At 33.8% G+C, this 13,204-nt stretch overlaps 3 protein-coding genes across 4 annotated transcripts; 1 reads left to right on the top strand and 2 right to left on the bottom strand.

Moving 5' to 3' along the window:
• The first annotated feature begins 897 nt into the window (after positions 1-897).
• On the top strand, positions 898-2,209 carry LOC123922214. Its single transcript, XM_045974956.1, has 3 exons — positions 898-1,052; positions 1,503-1,854; positions 1,952-2,209. Exons 1-3 carry the CDS (start codon positions 1,030-1,032, stop codon positions 2,207-2,209), a joined length of 633 nt encoding a protein of 210 aa, XP_045830912.1. The 5' UTR covers positions 898-1,029.
• A 1,961-nt stretch (positions 2,210-4,170) lies between these two features.
• Positions 4,171-7,683, bottom strand: LOC123924194 (protein FAR1-RELATED SEQUENCE 5-like). Of its 2 annotated transcripts, XM_045977002.1 has the most exons (4): positions 7,208-7,683; positions 4,833-7,084; positions 4,669-4,746; positions 4,171-4,585 (listed from the first exon to the last, which is right to left on the bottom strand). In XM_045977002.1, exons 2-4 carry the CDS (start codon positions 7,080-7,082, stop codon positions 4,199-4,201), a joined length of 2,715 nt encoding a protein of 904 aa, XP_045832958.1. In that variant the 5' UTR covers positions 7,083-7,084; positions 7,208-7,683; the 3' UTR covers positions 4,171-4,198. The 2 variants fall into 2 exon arrangements, with proteins under 2 accessions (XP_045832958.1, XP_045832959.1); XM_045977003.1 differs by lacking the exon at positions 7,208-7,683 and having other exon boundaries at positions 4,833-7,174.
• A 526-nt stretch (positions 7,684-8,209) lies between these two features.
• LOC123924193 (two-component response regulator-like APRR1) lies at positions 8,210-11,998 on the bottom strand. The gene is made up of 3 exons (XM_045977001.1): positions 11,525-11,998; positions 10,057-10,236; positions 8,210-8,832 (listed from the first exon to the last, which is right to left on the bottom strand). Exons 1-3 carry the CDS (start codon positions 11,888-11,890, stop codon positions 8,590-8,592), a joined length of 789 nt encoding a protein of 262 aa, XP_045832957.1. The 5' UTR covers positions 11,891-11,998; the 3' UTR covers positions 8,210-8,589.
• Positions 11,999-13,204: the final 1,206 nt, after the last annotated feature.

Below are 13,204 nucleotides of genomic sequence, written 5' to 3'. Positions count from 1 at the left end.
TGAATTTTTTTTACTATTCACGTGGTTTTACTCCGGTGAGTAAATATCTAAGTCATTAGCATTAGGGTCAAATGTTAAGTCTAAGAACCTAAAAAAATTGAACTACTCCGATTTCGAAGTCATCCACGTGGTTTTACTCCGGTGAGTAAATATCTAAGTCATTAGCATTAGGGTCAAATGTTAAGTCTAAGAACCTAAAAAAATTGAACTACTCCGATTTCGAAGTCATCCACGTGTTTTTACTCCGGTGAGTAAATATCTAAGTCATTAGCATTAGGGTCAAATGTTAAGTCAAAGAACCTAAATTCCCATGTTGAATTTTTTTTTACTATTCACGTGGTTTTACTCCGGTGAGTAAATATCTAAGTCATTAGCATTAGGGTCAAATGTTAAGTCTAAGAACCTAAAAAAATTGTACTACTCCGATTTCGAAGTCATCCACGTGTTTTTACTCCGGTGAGTAAATATCTAAGTCATTAGCATTAGGGTCAAATGTTAAGTCAAAGAACGGTCTTACCCCATGTTGAATTTTTTTTACTATTCACGTGGTTTTACTCCGGTGAGTAAATATCTAAGTCATTAGCATTAGGGTCAAATGTTAAGTCTAAGAACCTAAAAAAATTGAACTACTCCGATTTCGAAGTCATCCACGTGTTTTTACTCCGGTGAGTAAATATCTAAGTCATTAGCATTAGGGTCAAATGTTAAGTCAAAGAACCTAAATTCCCATGTTGAATTTTTTTTTAAATTTTTACTATTCACGTTAAAAATTTAAAAAATTAAGTACAAACAAACACACACCTGCGTGGAAACCAAAAAGTTTTCTTCCAAACAGGTACTATTACCACACCACATATGCGTGGAAACCAAAAAGGCTTCCTTTTGTTGGAATAGATATCATTCATCATTGCAACCTAAAAAAACTTTTTCATTCTCCAACAAAGGGAACCACTTCATCGTGTGAAACCCTTACCATTCTTGTTAAGCGTCCGAGGCGGAAAAACGGAGCAACCGGCGCAACGACAACGAATGGCGTCCTCGTCCAGACAAAGGTTTGTCCTTCTTACTTTTTGTCATCGTTATTGTTATCGATTTACATCCTATTTGTGTTCTTTGTTGTCGTTGGTTTCATTGATACTGTTCGTATCTACTAAGTTCATTAAGTTCATTCATGAGTAAATTCCTAAGTAGGAGAATTGCTTCGTTATTGTTTATAAAGACTTAGTTACATGATAAAGTGATTTGAGAGTAAATGCATTCAACAAGATCTGCATGTTGATAAAGTGATTTGATAGTAGATTTTTTTTTTTATTTTTTTAAACGATGTTTATTTACCTTCAATTACCAAGATCTGAAACGTTGATGCTATGTTATACTTCCAATGTGTTGTCTTATTTGTAAACGATGTTATCATTATCAGACGTTGTTGGTGATTATTGGTTATGTTCTGTGTTCATGCACTGGTAACTATATGATGATGTTGTTTATTTATGTTGATTTAGGAATGTAAGTATGAACCCAGTCAAACCAGAGCCTGTTGACGTAATATGGTTAAGTTCAGATGACGAAGGTGATAATGTTTATCAGAGGTCTCAGAGGTTTGAGAGGAGGGTTGCTAATAGGGATGCTAATAGGGATGCTAATAGGGTTGCTAATAGTGTTGCTAACAATGTTGCTCAAAGGACTGCTAACAATGTTGCTCAAAGGACTGCTAACAATGTTGCTAACAATGCTGGTAAGAGGAGGGTGGATAACAATGTTGCTCAAAGAGTGATTAAGGACAGGAATGAAATCTGTGAATGGATAACACAAGTTACACCAGCTATGCAGAATTTGAAGAGGAAACAAACACTGGTATTAGTTCACATTTGGTGCATTCTCAATTATGTATCACTTGTTATTTACTTTGCCTTACTGACTAATAATCTTGATTATCGTATATTTGGTACAGCACATTCCTGCGTGGGTTGTGAAGCGTGCTCTAAAAGACAAGTGCGACATTTACTTGCGATCTGCAGAGACGAAACGTACATATGAATGTGCTATTTTGGATCCGGGACGCTCGTCGCAGAGATACATTGGAGATGGTTGGTATGACTTTGTTGAAGTGCACAGGCCTAAAGTTGGTGACGTCCTCCACTTTTCTCTGAAACCACCTTATAAGTTAATGGTTGTTTCATTGATGCGCCAGAAGCCTCGCACCCGCTGAATTGATGCCCAGATGGATCAATGTTTGATATCCTCGTCCAAACTGTTTGCTACTGTTTAATTAGCTCTTGTTAAGTACTTATGTTTGTTTTAAGTAGTTGTTGAACTTTTTAATTGTAAAAATGCTACTTTTATCAGTAGCCAGACATCAGTTGACGATCACATACGTGTTCGTCGACATATGCAATTTCAATTCTATTTTAAAAAGTTTCGTTTTATTATTATCGTTTAAGTTACGATACATATGGCGTGATTCGTTATTATTTGGCGTAAGTCGTTATTATTTAGCTTGCTTACCCTTTGTGTGGTTGAGGCATTTGTTCCACTAGTTTTCAAAGAGTTAAACATTTGATTTAATGAAACACTAAGTAAACTGGAATTTCATTCAGTTTTGGAAGTTTAAGAGCTATAATTACTTGATACCCATAATGAATGAATTCCATCGAAAAACTTTATGTCCAGATAAAGCTTGTTACATAGGTTTGCTTTTTTCAAATTTACTCATGTTTAGAAGTTGAAACACGCAATAATTACTCCACAGCAGCCCTATAAGCACTCCACAAATCCTATAATCCAGCTAACCAATCCTATAATCACGCTAACCAATCCTATGTCTTATCCCTATAATTACTAGTTTTTCAGTTTTGGAAGTTGAAACACACAATAATCAATTCACAACCATATAATCACTCTAACCAATCCTATTCCTATCAGTTTTGGAAGTTGAACACACAATAATCAATTCACAACCCTATAATCACTCTAACTAATCCTATTCCTTATCACTTATCACGGTTGGAACAAAAAAGAAAAAAGAGAAAAAACAACAATCCATCAATATTTTTCTGAGATTAGAATCGTTATTAAAAAAAAAAAATTACATTAATTAGGTAAACATTTTAACATAAAAAAAGAAAATAACCCAAGAACAAATCAACAAATTCCTAAACATCTTTGCTGTCGATCTCTCGTTTTGTAGTTTCATCTTCATCTTCTCTCCCTTATTGAATTGAATTTCTTTAACAATTGAAACCACATCTTTGAACAACTCTGAGCATGTGCAACCACGACTGGGTTGAGTTTGTGATTCACGAACATTTGGACTAGCAGTTGGACGCACATAGGGAGGGTGGCCTTCAATTTCATCATCCCATATGAAAAGATTACAACTTCGAGCTCCCTGAAAATTATATTTCAATCATCAAAATGTTATACTCACCAAATTAAATCATGATCGAAATAGATCTACCAAGTATAAAACGATCTGTTAGCAAACCTACCCCATGAGTTCGACATTTCCAATATCTACGCTTAGGATTTTCGCCTGAATTGGATATGTACAACCTCATTGGATTTTTGCAACCACATTCTGGGATTTCGACTGCCATTGAATTTGCAACAGATGAAGAAGACATTGTTGGGACAAATTGCGAAATTAGGGATTTTTGGGAAACAATAAATCTGTATTTCGAATTGGATGGAGAGAAGAGATGAGTATTGGGAAACTAGGGTTTTCGAAACATTAATGAATGAGAGGTCTTTATAGCCGTATTTGAAACTATGTCTGGGTGCAGAGCATGCGTCAAATAAACATAATTATATCAACACAAATGAAAACTTTACAAAAGAATTAATGACAGCCTAGTGGTAGTGTTTACCGTTCAATTCATGTAGATCTCGAGTTCGAAACTGGTTGGTGCCATTTTTGTTATTTTTTTTCAAAATAACATTAAATAACATTAAATAACCGAATGTTGCAAACATGACTCAAACCTGCGTTATACTGGTATAAAAGCCAATTTTATAAGCTTTCTAAACATGTAACTCATATTAAAGCATAAATAACAGTCATGAATCACTATTGTACCAATTTCTCCAAGTAAATCAAAACAAACATGAAATCCCAAACAATTTATCCACAAACATAATTAAACCAGAATTGTACATCAATATTATCAAAATGCATTCAATTATACTACTACTAAAATACTCAATCATCAGTAGCAGCCTTTTCAACTTGTTGTAGCAGACTGTAGCACGAACGTGAAGATTGCCCGACACTCTGTTGTAGCATACCGTAGCACGAACTTGCAGTTTGCCCAACACTCATTCCATACATTGGGTATACGGGTTGCAAATGCATTGGTTGAAACATTTGAGGTACCATCGGCATAACAGGTTGAACTCCACACATTGCATTTAAATGTCTGCTTGTGCCTGTAACATCCATCTGTGCTTGGAAATGCATTTGATTGTAACATCCATTTGTGTCTGCTTGTGTTGTCACTGTGGCCTTAGCGCCACGGTGTATCGGTGGACGTGAACCCTTCTTTTGCACACTTCTGTCAACATTGCAGGTTGCTTTTCTTTTCTTTTTCTGATTATAAAAAAATAATGACAAAATAAATTTTACTTAAATTTCACATAATAACACAAAATATTTAATAAAACATATTATACCTCATCCATTTGGCTTATAGCATCAGATATCGACACCGACTGCAAATCAACTATTGGTTCTGTCGCTTTTTGTGTACCCTGCAAGTTTAAACATATCAACTATAATGTTTAATAACAAATCAAACAGTAACTATAACTAAGTAATCACGAGTTATTGAAATAACCTCGGAACATGTCCTCGCATTATGAGTTGTAGCGTTGCATTTTCCACATCGCCTGACAGATTTTGGTTCTTTCTTTTTTTTCTTTGGAGCACCTTTACTCTTAACCGCCACCGGATCACCGACTGCTGGATTTTGTGTCCCAATAATAGGATCATCATTAATGCAGTACTTTTTTTGTAATTTCATAATGTCATCCAAAATTTGGCCATACACACCATTCTTTTTTGCAGCTTCTTTGCAAAAACTTGTAAAGGCCGAACAATATGCACCAAAACGAGCTTCCTCAACTACGTTCGAATCAACATCACCATTACATTCCATGTTGTTCAAATACTCAATTTTGGCATCCTTGGTCCATCGCGACAATACCAAGGGCCTAGGAATATGATCAACATGTTCATCCTTCATGACATAAAATATATGAGAACATGGAACACCGCGAGAATCAAACAACTTACACGAACATTGCAATGTGGTACCATCAAATACAACTTTCCTTTCATATGTATCGTTACAAAATTTTGTTAATGTATAAATCTTTGTATCCCCGTGATCACTTTTATGCTTAACTATCAATGCACCAGCCTTCAGAATTTGCTCTTTAACTTCTTTGAAAATCTCCGCAGTATAAGTATTGGCGGCATCACTCTCAATCACACGCAGTTGAGTTGTCAACACAGGTACCGTAAACTTTGACTTAAAATCAGCTTCCAATTCATTATTTCTGTAATCTCTCAAAACCTGATCAAAATTATGCATGAATTCAAAAATGCAGCCTTTCGTCCTGACATAAGTCTTTATTATTGCATTAACAGCTTCACATTGAGACGTAGTCCTTATACGTCCAAAAAACTGATCACGTAGATATCCAGTTGCCCATAGTGACCTATTCTCATAAGTTTTGACAACCCATGGATGTTGTTCCACTTCAGTTTCTTTAATTAGCTCTGACCAATACTCTTCAAATTCATCCTTTGTGAAATTTGAGTACATGGCTTTTTGAAAACCGTCCAAAAATTCTGGATTATCTTTCACATTCTCAACTGCATTCTTATTCAAATGCCAAGCACATAACCTGTGGGTGGCATCGGGAAAAATCTGTTTTATGGCCTCCCTCATTGCCCCATCTCCATCTGTTACCACTGCTTTTGGTTGTTTACCTTCCATGCACTCTAAAAAACAATTCAACACCCACTTGTACGTCTCCGTCGTTTCATCTGCTACCAATGCAGCACCAAAAATTACTGTCTGAGAATGGTGGTTACACCCTGAAAATACAACCAATGGATAGTTGTATTTATTCTTCCGGTAAGTCGTGTCAAAGGCAAGCACATCACCAAAACAAAAGTAGTCTGATCTGCTACTGCCATCAGCCCAAAATAGAGACCTCATTCGTCCATTACTATTGTCGACGGCATACTCAGCATATAGCATGGGATCAGTAGACGACTTTACATTAAGATAATTTAAAGAAGCGACAACATCACCATCTTTAATACACTCACGCATTTTTTTATCAAAATAATTGTACAAATCTTTCTTTGTAAATCCAACACTAGCATATCCACCCTTCTGGGCAATCATGTACCCCATTATATGACAAGTTCTAATTCCACGTGTTTGAAGACCATCAATCTGAGCCTTATCTGCTTCAGATATTTTACGATAAACAGGGTGCAGGTGAACAAACCTAGCTGGGGTTAATTCATGGTTATGACACTCTACGAAAGCAGTAACTACATATCTATCCTTTTGTTTTCTGTATTGCACACGAAACCTAGCTTCACAATTTGTACGGCTCAAACGTCTATGTTCTACTTTCCTATCTAACCTGGTTAAATGTTTCTTCTCTCTTAAACCATGTCTGTTGCAAACAAACTGCTTCATTTGTGTTACTTTATTACCATCTAACTCTTTTATCCTACTAGAAGCTTTCCTAATAGCAAAACCCTTACATTTACCATACCGGTAATAAAATTCATAAGCTTCACTAACAGTAGCAAATTCCATGGCTCGAATCTCATCAGAAGTAATTGAATCAAAATTTACCTCACTATGAACTGCAGCTCCAATATTATCAGATGCATCTTCGCCAGTCTCTGAACTTTCAGTCTCTGACCTTTCATCCCCACTGGATCCTGAATAACTGTCATCCTCGTCGGCATTCGATTCTAAATCATACGTATCAGTACCTTTAGTGGAATGAAGGTCTCTGGACTCAACGTCAACAGATTCGTCGGTGTGTTCCATATCTATATCATGAATTAACACAATATGTCAAACAACATAAATATTCATCGAAGTATTCCACATCTATATCCCTAATTCCCAAATTTTATTATTTTTTGAATTGTAAACCCTAATTCCCAAATTACCTGAATGTCGCACTTGTCGCCCTCGATTGTATATTTATGGTCGGAGATTCAATGCGATAACATCAATGGCTAGCTCGTATGCAGTGTTGTTAAGAATGGAAAAGTTCAGTTGATTCAACAATGGCGGACGAAGGTTGGGTGGTGAGGTGAGATATTACGATGTTGATGAACAGAAGAATGAAGAAGATGAATATTTTCTTTATAATTTGCGTTTTGATAATTTGATTTTTACAACATCATTATAATTAATAAAACAATATTAATGTTGATGTAATTTACATAAATGTTGAGATAATTTATGTAACAATTTTAATGGTAGGGACTTATTTGCAATTTTAATAGATGTGGAGATGCATGGTAAGTGACATGCATTGTATTATCCTATGTGGCAGTTGAATAAGTCCACTTACTTTTCTATTGGCCACAGTGGCGATCTCACCAAAGAGGCCATTTTACTGACCTCACGCTAGAATTTTCCTTTATATTTTCATATAAATTTATATCTCTTTATTCTTTAACCAATACTCTAAACACACTTGTTAGTCTTCTCTTTTTTTAAGTGAAAAGCCTTTATTTCCGAGCATGAAGACAAATTGAGAGCACTTCACTATTTTTTTTCCCTATATTTCACTGTAAAGAAGTGATAGATGCTACCGAAAGTGATTGCCACTAAAATATTTCATCTCCTTCATACCTCTCTTGTCCTTTCCAAGACTTCACTTTTAATAATTAATAATACTATTTCTTCATCCATTTTTTATATAAAAGCTTAATCATTAATCAACAAAAAGATCATATATAATATAATTTCATATTACATTACAACATATAGGGTTAGGGTATAGGGATCAAATCTCAAGTTCACAACTTGTTAAGGTTTTTATCCAATTAATAACAATAAAATGCTGCTATTGTGGCCCAGTCTATAAAAAGATATAAAAATGGCACTAAAAAATTTCACCCAAAAGACTGAAAATCTAAGTTAGCACATGGTCACATCCATGATTAAAATAACTATATATTTACATTAATTCACATTACATACTTTGATCACATCTGCATCATAATATTTAGAAAATTAAAAGCAAACACATTAGTACACTTTTAAATTTAGGATAACATTTACATGAACTATCATAATTTTATTTAAAATTATGTTTTGAAATTTTGCAAAAATCATGTTTTTATTATGATTTTGTCAAATTTCCCGTTAATTTAATAAACATGTACTTAAAATGTGCAATTATTTTTCAGACATAGTTCTCCGACGATGCCCCCTAAACGAAAGGGCCTTGTTTCCCATTGGTGCGCCATAGACGATTTTTTATGCGTCTTCGGCTTCCTACTACTTTGCCCCTCCGATACATGAAGGTCAAAATGTGTTAGAATATACCAAAGGAGGAACTATGTTGAGGCTCCTCATGAGCAAGATTTGAAGTAGTACTAGGAACCAATGAATCAAAGAAATTGTCCCAATTCTCATCTTCTTCATCTTCTAATATTTCTTCTTCATTATTACTAATATGGCTCCATTGATTTGGAGGATTAATCACAATTTCATCATTCTTAGCAAATCTTCCCCTAATACGTGGCCTACTGTCTGCCAATGTCTTCCTGCAAACATACTGTTTCCCAGAAGAAAACAAAATTAAGATTGTTTACTATACATTATTGCATTATATTCATGACTGAATAGTATCCAGGTGGAGCAATAAAATTATATACAATATTGTGTTAGAGAGTAACACAACAAACACAATTGTAGTAATTGCTTAACCTCGTATTACCTCCAAAATTCATAACACTAGGTGTGTTTAGTTTTGTGGAAAGAAAGTGGAAAGAAAAAAAATTACGGAAATCGATGGATAAACTTGGACTAAAGCTAATCCAAATTTATCTATCAGTTTTCGTAATTTTCTTTCCTTCCATTTTTTTTTCCTTTCAAACCAAACACACCCTAAAACTCTTCGGTCCTAAATCCTCCAAAATTCATAACACTAACTATAATTCACAATTTGTTATTTTTTGTGTGGCCAGCAATAAGACTCTATCATGCAAAAAACAAAACCAGACAAGAGCCAAATCTAATTTTCATTCTTCATATCATATTGATTATTGAAAGTGAAAAAACAAATATCTAATTTTAATTTTCATTCTACATATTATCATTTATTATTGAAAGTGTAAATTCAAGTTTCACCACTATGAATGAAGATGTTTCTCCAATTCAAGTTTTTTTTGAGTGATCAATTCAATTTTATGAGAACAAGTAAAAATAATTCTTGAAAAAGATAAATGTTGGTTTTTTTTTCTTTTATATAATTTGCGACAAAGAAAATGAAATTTATGAATTTAATTTTCTCTCTTATAATTTGGAATTGAGGGAGTACTTCATTTCAATATTTAAAAACTGGTTGAGACATAAAACAATGAGACCTCTATAAGCAATAACTAATGAAAATTGTTTTTACATCTTCCTATGAAATTTATTTCAAGGAAAATACAAAAAAAATACTCCAATTATTATGTTTTGATTTTTGGTTTATAAGTGTGATTTAGTTTTTTTTTTCTGTCAATAATTTCAGACGAAGCGAGTATATAAAGGGAGAATCATGGTTGTAAAATATAATAATTATATATAAAAAAATGTATATGTTAGACCTCTAAGTACAATAATTAAATCGTTAGTTGGGAGAAGGTTGAAATGCAGAAGTCTGAATTTGAATACGAGATTTCTCACTTCTGCATACTTAAAATGCGTGTGAGTCTCGTTCTTAAACTACTTAAGAAAGATAACATATTTAAAATGATAAAATTAATCAAATTAAAAAGAAAGACAAAAAATTAACCTTAATTTTTTTGTTGTAATTTCTCTGGTTTTTCTTGGTTTTATATCTCTCAATCCTGACCTTCTTTTCTTCTGGGCTATAAGGACAAGCTGCTCTGCTCATTTCTTCTATTATCATGTTACTCTCTGTTGACAAAGGACTATCTGATTGATGATAATGTTGCTGCCATCCATTAACTTTCTGCACATATACGGAAGGCATATAATAAAACAAAAGTTCCATTTAATACAATCAATTCATATGAAGTTGGGTGTAAATTTGTAATAGTTGCAGAGACATTTGATGCGTTAAAGGTTTGAAGTATCCATGCTATTTGACCTAAACAAAAGTTCAAATGAAATTGAACAAAATAAAAAATAAATAAAAAATAATTAAACTAACAGATCTTAAGTGCATGTTTGGATGAGAGTCGAGCGAGATTGATAAAATTATAGTGAACTACTAAAATATTAACAAAAACTACTCTCTCTTTTTTTTCGAAACAAAAACTACATTTTATAACTTCACAAAATTACATAAATTCACGGTAACTTTTGAGTCCTACTACCGTCTACCGCTCATTCAACGATATACACCAAGATAAATGTACATGTTTTATTAAAAAGAAAAGATAAAAATCCAAAATGTCTACTATAAATATAATTTGTTAACTCCTCCACCTCTAACAAAAAGATAATTTTTATTCATCCATTAGAATTTCATATGTTAGTCTCTGTGAGCTTAGCTCAGTTAGTAGAGACATCACATTATATATGTAAGAGTCAGGGTTCCAACTCCAGACAACCCGCTTATCCACTTTATGGGTGGAATTGTTAGTCATAAAACCTTCACATTTGTTAATTAGTCTGTTAATTACATGCTTAAGACGAGTTGTGGATAGTCATAACTATTTGCTAGTAGGTCTTAAGCTAAATTAATATGCCTAAACCGAGCCATTATTGAAGTAGATTATTTTTTGCCCTAGTTTGCATATATACTCGGGACATTCTCCTCGCATTCGACACAACTTGAGCTATTGTCGAGCCACATGCTACGAGAAAGGCGCATAACAAGGAACAACTGTTGAGAGAACTATACTAGTTGTGGTCCTCAAGGCATATAATTATAATAAAGGGAAAATAGGAAAACAAAAAAAAAATTAAGTTACTCATTCATCGAATAAACATCCGATGAGTTTTGATCACTCCACATCGTTGGCAAAGTCTAGTGATAATCCGCTCCAAAACGGTTAATATGGAAAGTTAAACAATTTTAACTCTTAGCCTCTCTTATCTTTTTTTGTGAGGTACTCTAATGTTTAGAAGTTTATCTTTAAAACGAATAAGTGAAATGTCTGAGATTCAGACTCTGGTCCAAACTAAGCTCTCGAGACACCTCTCTTATCATTTCTCAAGGTCCCAAAAATGAAAATAGGTTAGTATTATTATTGTTAAGTGAAATGACTTAAAAATATATTTATAAGAGTAACCTGATCAAGATCACCGGTACTATAAACTCGCCGCACCGGACCATTCTCCGTGTCAAGCAATTCAGCAAACAAATTTGGAAAAAGGTGTGGATGATGATGGTGGTGCCCATCATTCTTTTCCAGTGAGTGGCTACTAATGCTCCTCTGCATCAATCGCTCCTCGTAATTACTTGGCGATCCCATGTAGCTGCTGCACCTGCTGCCACCATCACCACTACCACCACCATTACTGTAATTCACCTCCGAGTTGGGTTGTGTGGCTGAGTCATATTCACCTAGTTGGTTCTGCTGCTGCTGCAATGTCGACGGAAAATGGGAGTGGGTATAAGCGGCGCGTGAGAATGTTAGGTTGAAGTTTGTATACATGATGGCGCGTAGTTGAAGTGGGATTAAAAGGAGGAAAGGACTGAGTTATTGCGATTATTTACTATTCTGATAAGTAGGAGTAGAAAATGAAACAGAGGAGAGTGATGAGTGAAGATGAAAGAAAGGGAATTGTTGAGTATTTAATACTTTTTCATGCCTTAAAAACACACACACAACAAGACAAACCAAATACAACCCCACAAATTTCACTTTTTCTTTTAACTAGATACCTGCGATCGCAAGGGTATTATTACACGAGTGAATATAGTAGATTTTGTGGTATCGATATATTTTTTATTTGATTGAATAATACATATATATCCAATATACTAAATTTACATAATATATCCAATATACTAATGTGAACAAATAATAGCAAAAGAGAAACCAATTATGAATATAGAAACAATTAATAGACAAATATGATATGAAGAAAAATCAACAGCTTAAATCCATATTATACTTTTCAAAGAGTAGTATCAACTAGGAAGCACCGACATTTCTTAGATTAAGCGTGTCTGTGTCGGACACGTGTCGGTGTCCGACACCGACACTTACGATTATACTAAATTATGTTATTTTTCCAAATTTTTATCGGTGTCGGCGTGTCAGTGTCTGTATCGTGTCCGGTGTCCGTGTTTGTGTCCGTGCTTCATAGAGTATCAACGACAATGAGATGATAAATGGAGAAGAGGTGAAATTAAAATAAATACAAAACAAACACAATTTGAGTTTTTCCAAGACAACTTGAAAATGCACGAAAAAGAAATAAAATGTAATAAGCTAACTATGAATTCAAACAAAAGGTTATAGGTTAATTGTTATTCAAAAGGAATAGTCTCATTTATGACATAATATTAAATAAATTTAATTTCTCAAAGTATAGAAGTAATAATCTATAAAAAATTTAACTAAACATCAAGTGATTCATTTGATTCACAACTTATCATGTTCTTCCAATTTATCCCTCAAAATTTTTCTTTTTTTCATCTTAACCTTCTTCATAACTCATTGTCCATTTCAAAACTGTTGAAGTGACCCTTCATCTATCAAGTCATAAAATAGTGAAATTGAAAGAATAAAATTACTCTCATTTGAAGTTAGACAACTTATAAGACACTTAGAAATAATGTACTAAATAACCTGTAGCAGTTACATTCCTTTTTTGCACCAGTAGCAGTTGTCCACTCCTTACACTTAGTCAAAACGATCCAAAAGTTTTTGCATTATGCAGAAGAAAAAAATTTGCAATAAAAAACAATCTCCAATGCAAAAACTTTGTTTTTTAAAACAAAGCATCCAAGTTGAAATCAA

This window comes from Trifolium pratense, linkage group LG4 (genome assembly GCF_020283565.1).
Source record: "Trifolium pratense cultivar HEN17-A07 linkage group LG4, ARS_RC_1.1, whole genome shotgun sequence".
Taxonomy (NCBI): domain Eukaryota; kingdom Viridiplantae; phylum Streptophyta; class Magnoliopsida; order Fabales; family Fabaceae; genus Trifolium; species Trifolium pratense.
This window is presented reverse-complemented; position numbering and strand designations above follow the sequence as displayed.

Excerpts from the sequence above, each read along its gene's own strand:
- LOC123924193 (XM_045977001.1), bottom strand. The coding sequence starts at position 11,890 with ATGTATACAAACTTCAACCTAACATTCTCACGCGCCGCTTATACCCAC. Across the intron at positions 10,237-11,524 it reads GTACCGGTGATCTTGATCAG|AAAGTTAATGGATGGCAGCA; the intron begins GTTACTCTTATA and ends GTATATGTGCAG. Across the intron at positions 8,833-10,056 it reads ATTACAACAAAAAAATTAAG|TATGTTTGCAGGAAGACATT; the intron begins GTTAATTTTTTG and ends TCTGGGAAACAG.
- LOC123924194 (XM_045977002.1), bottom strand. The coding sequence starts at position 7,082 with ATGGAACACACCGACGAATCTGTTGACGTTGAGTCCAGAGACCTTCAT. Across the intron at positions 4,747-4,832 it reads ATGCGAGGACATGTTCCGAG|GGTACACAAAAAGCGACAGA; the intron begins GTTATTTCAATA and ends TTAAACTTGCAG. Across the intron at positions 4,586-4,668 it reads CTATAAGCCAAATGGATGAG|AAAAAGAAAAGAAAAGCAAC; the intron begins GTATAATATGTT and ends TTTTATAATCAG.
- LOC123922214 (XM_045974956.1), top strand. The coding sequence starts at position 1,030 with ATGGCGTCCTCGTCCAGACAAAG. Across the intron at positions 1,053-1,502 it reads GCGTCCTCGTCCAGACAAAG|GAATGTAAGTATGAACCCAG; the intron begins GTTTGTCCTTCT and ends ATGTTGATTTAG. Across the intron at positions 1,855-1,951 it reads TGAAGAGGAAACAAACACTG|CACATTCCTGCGTGGGTTGT; the intron begins GTATTAGTTCAC and ends TATTTGGTACAG.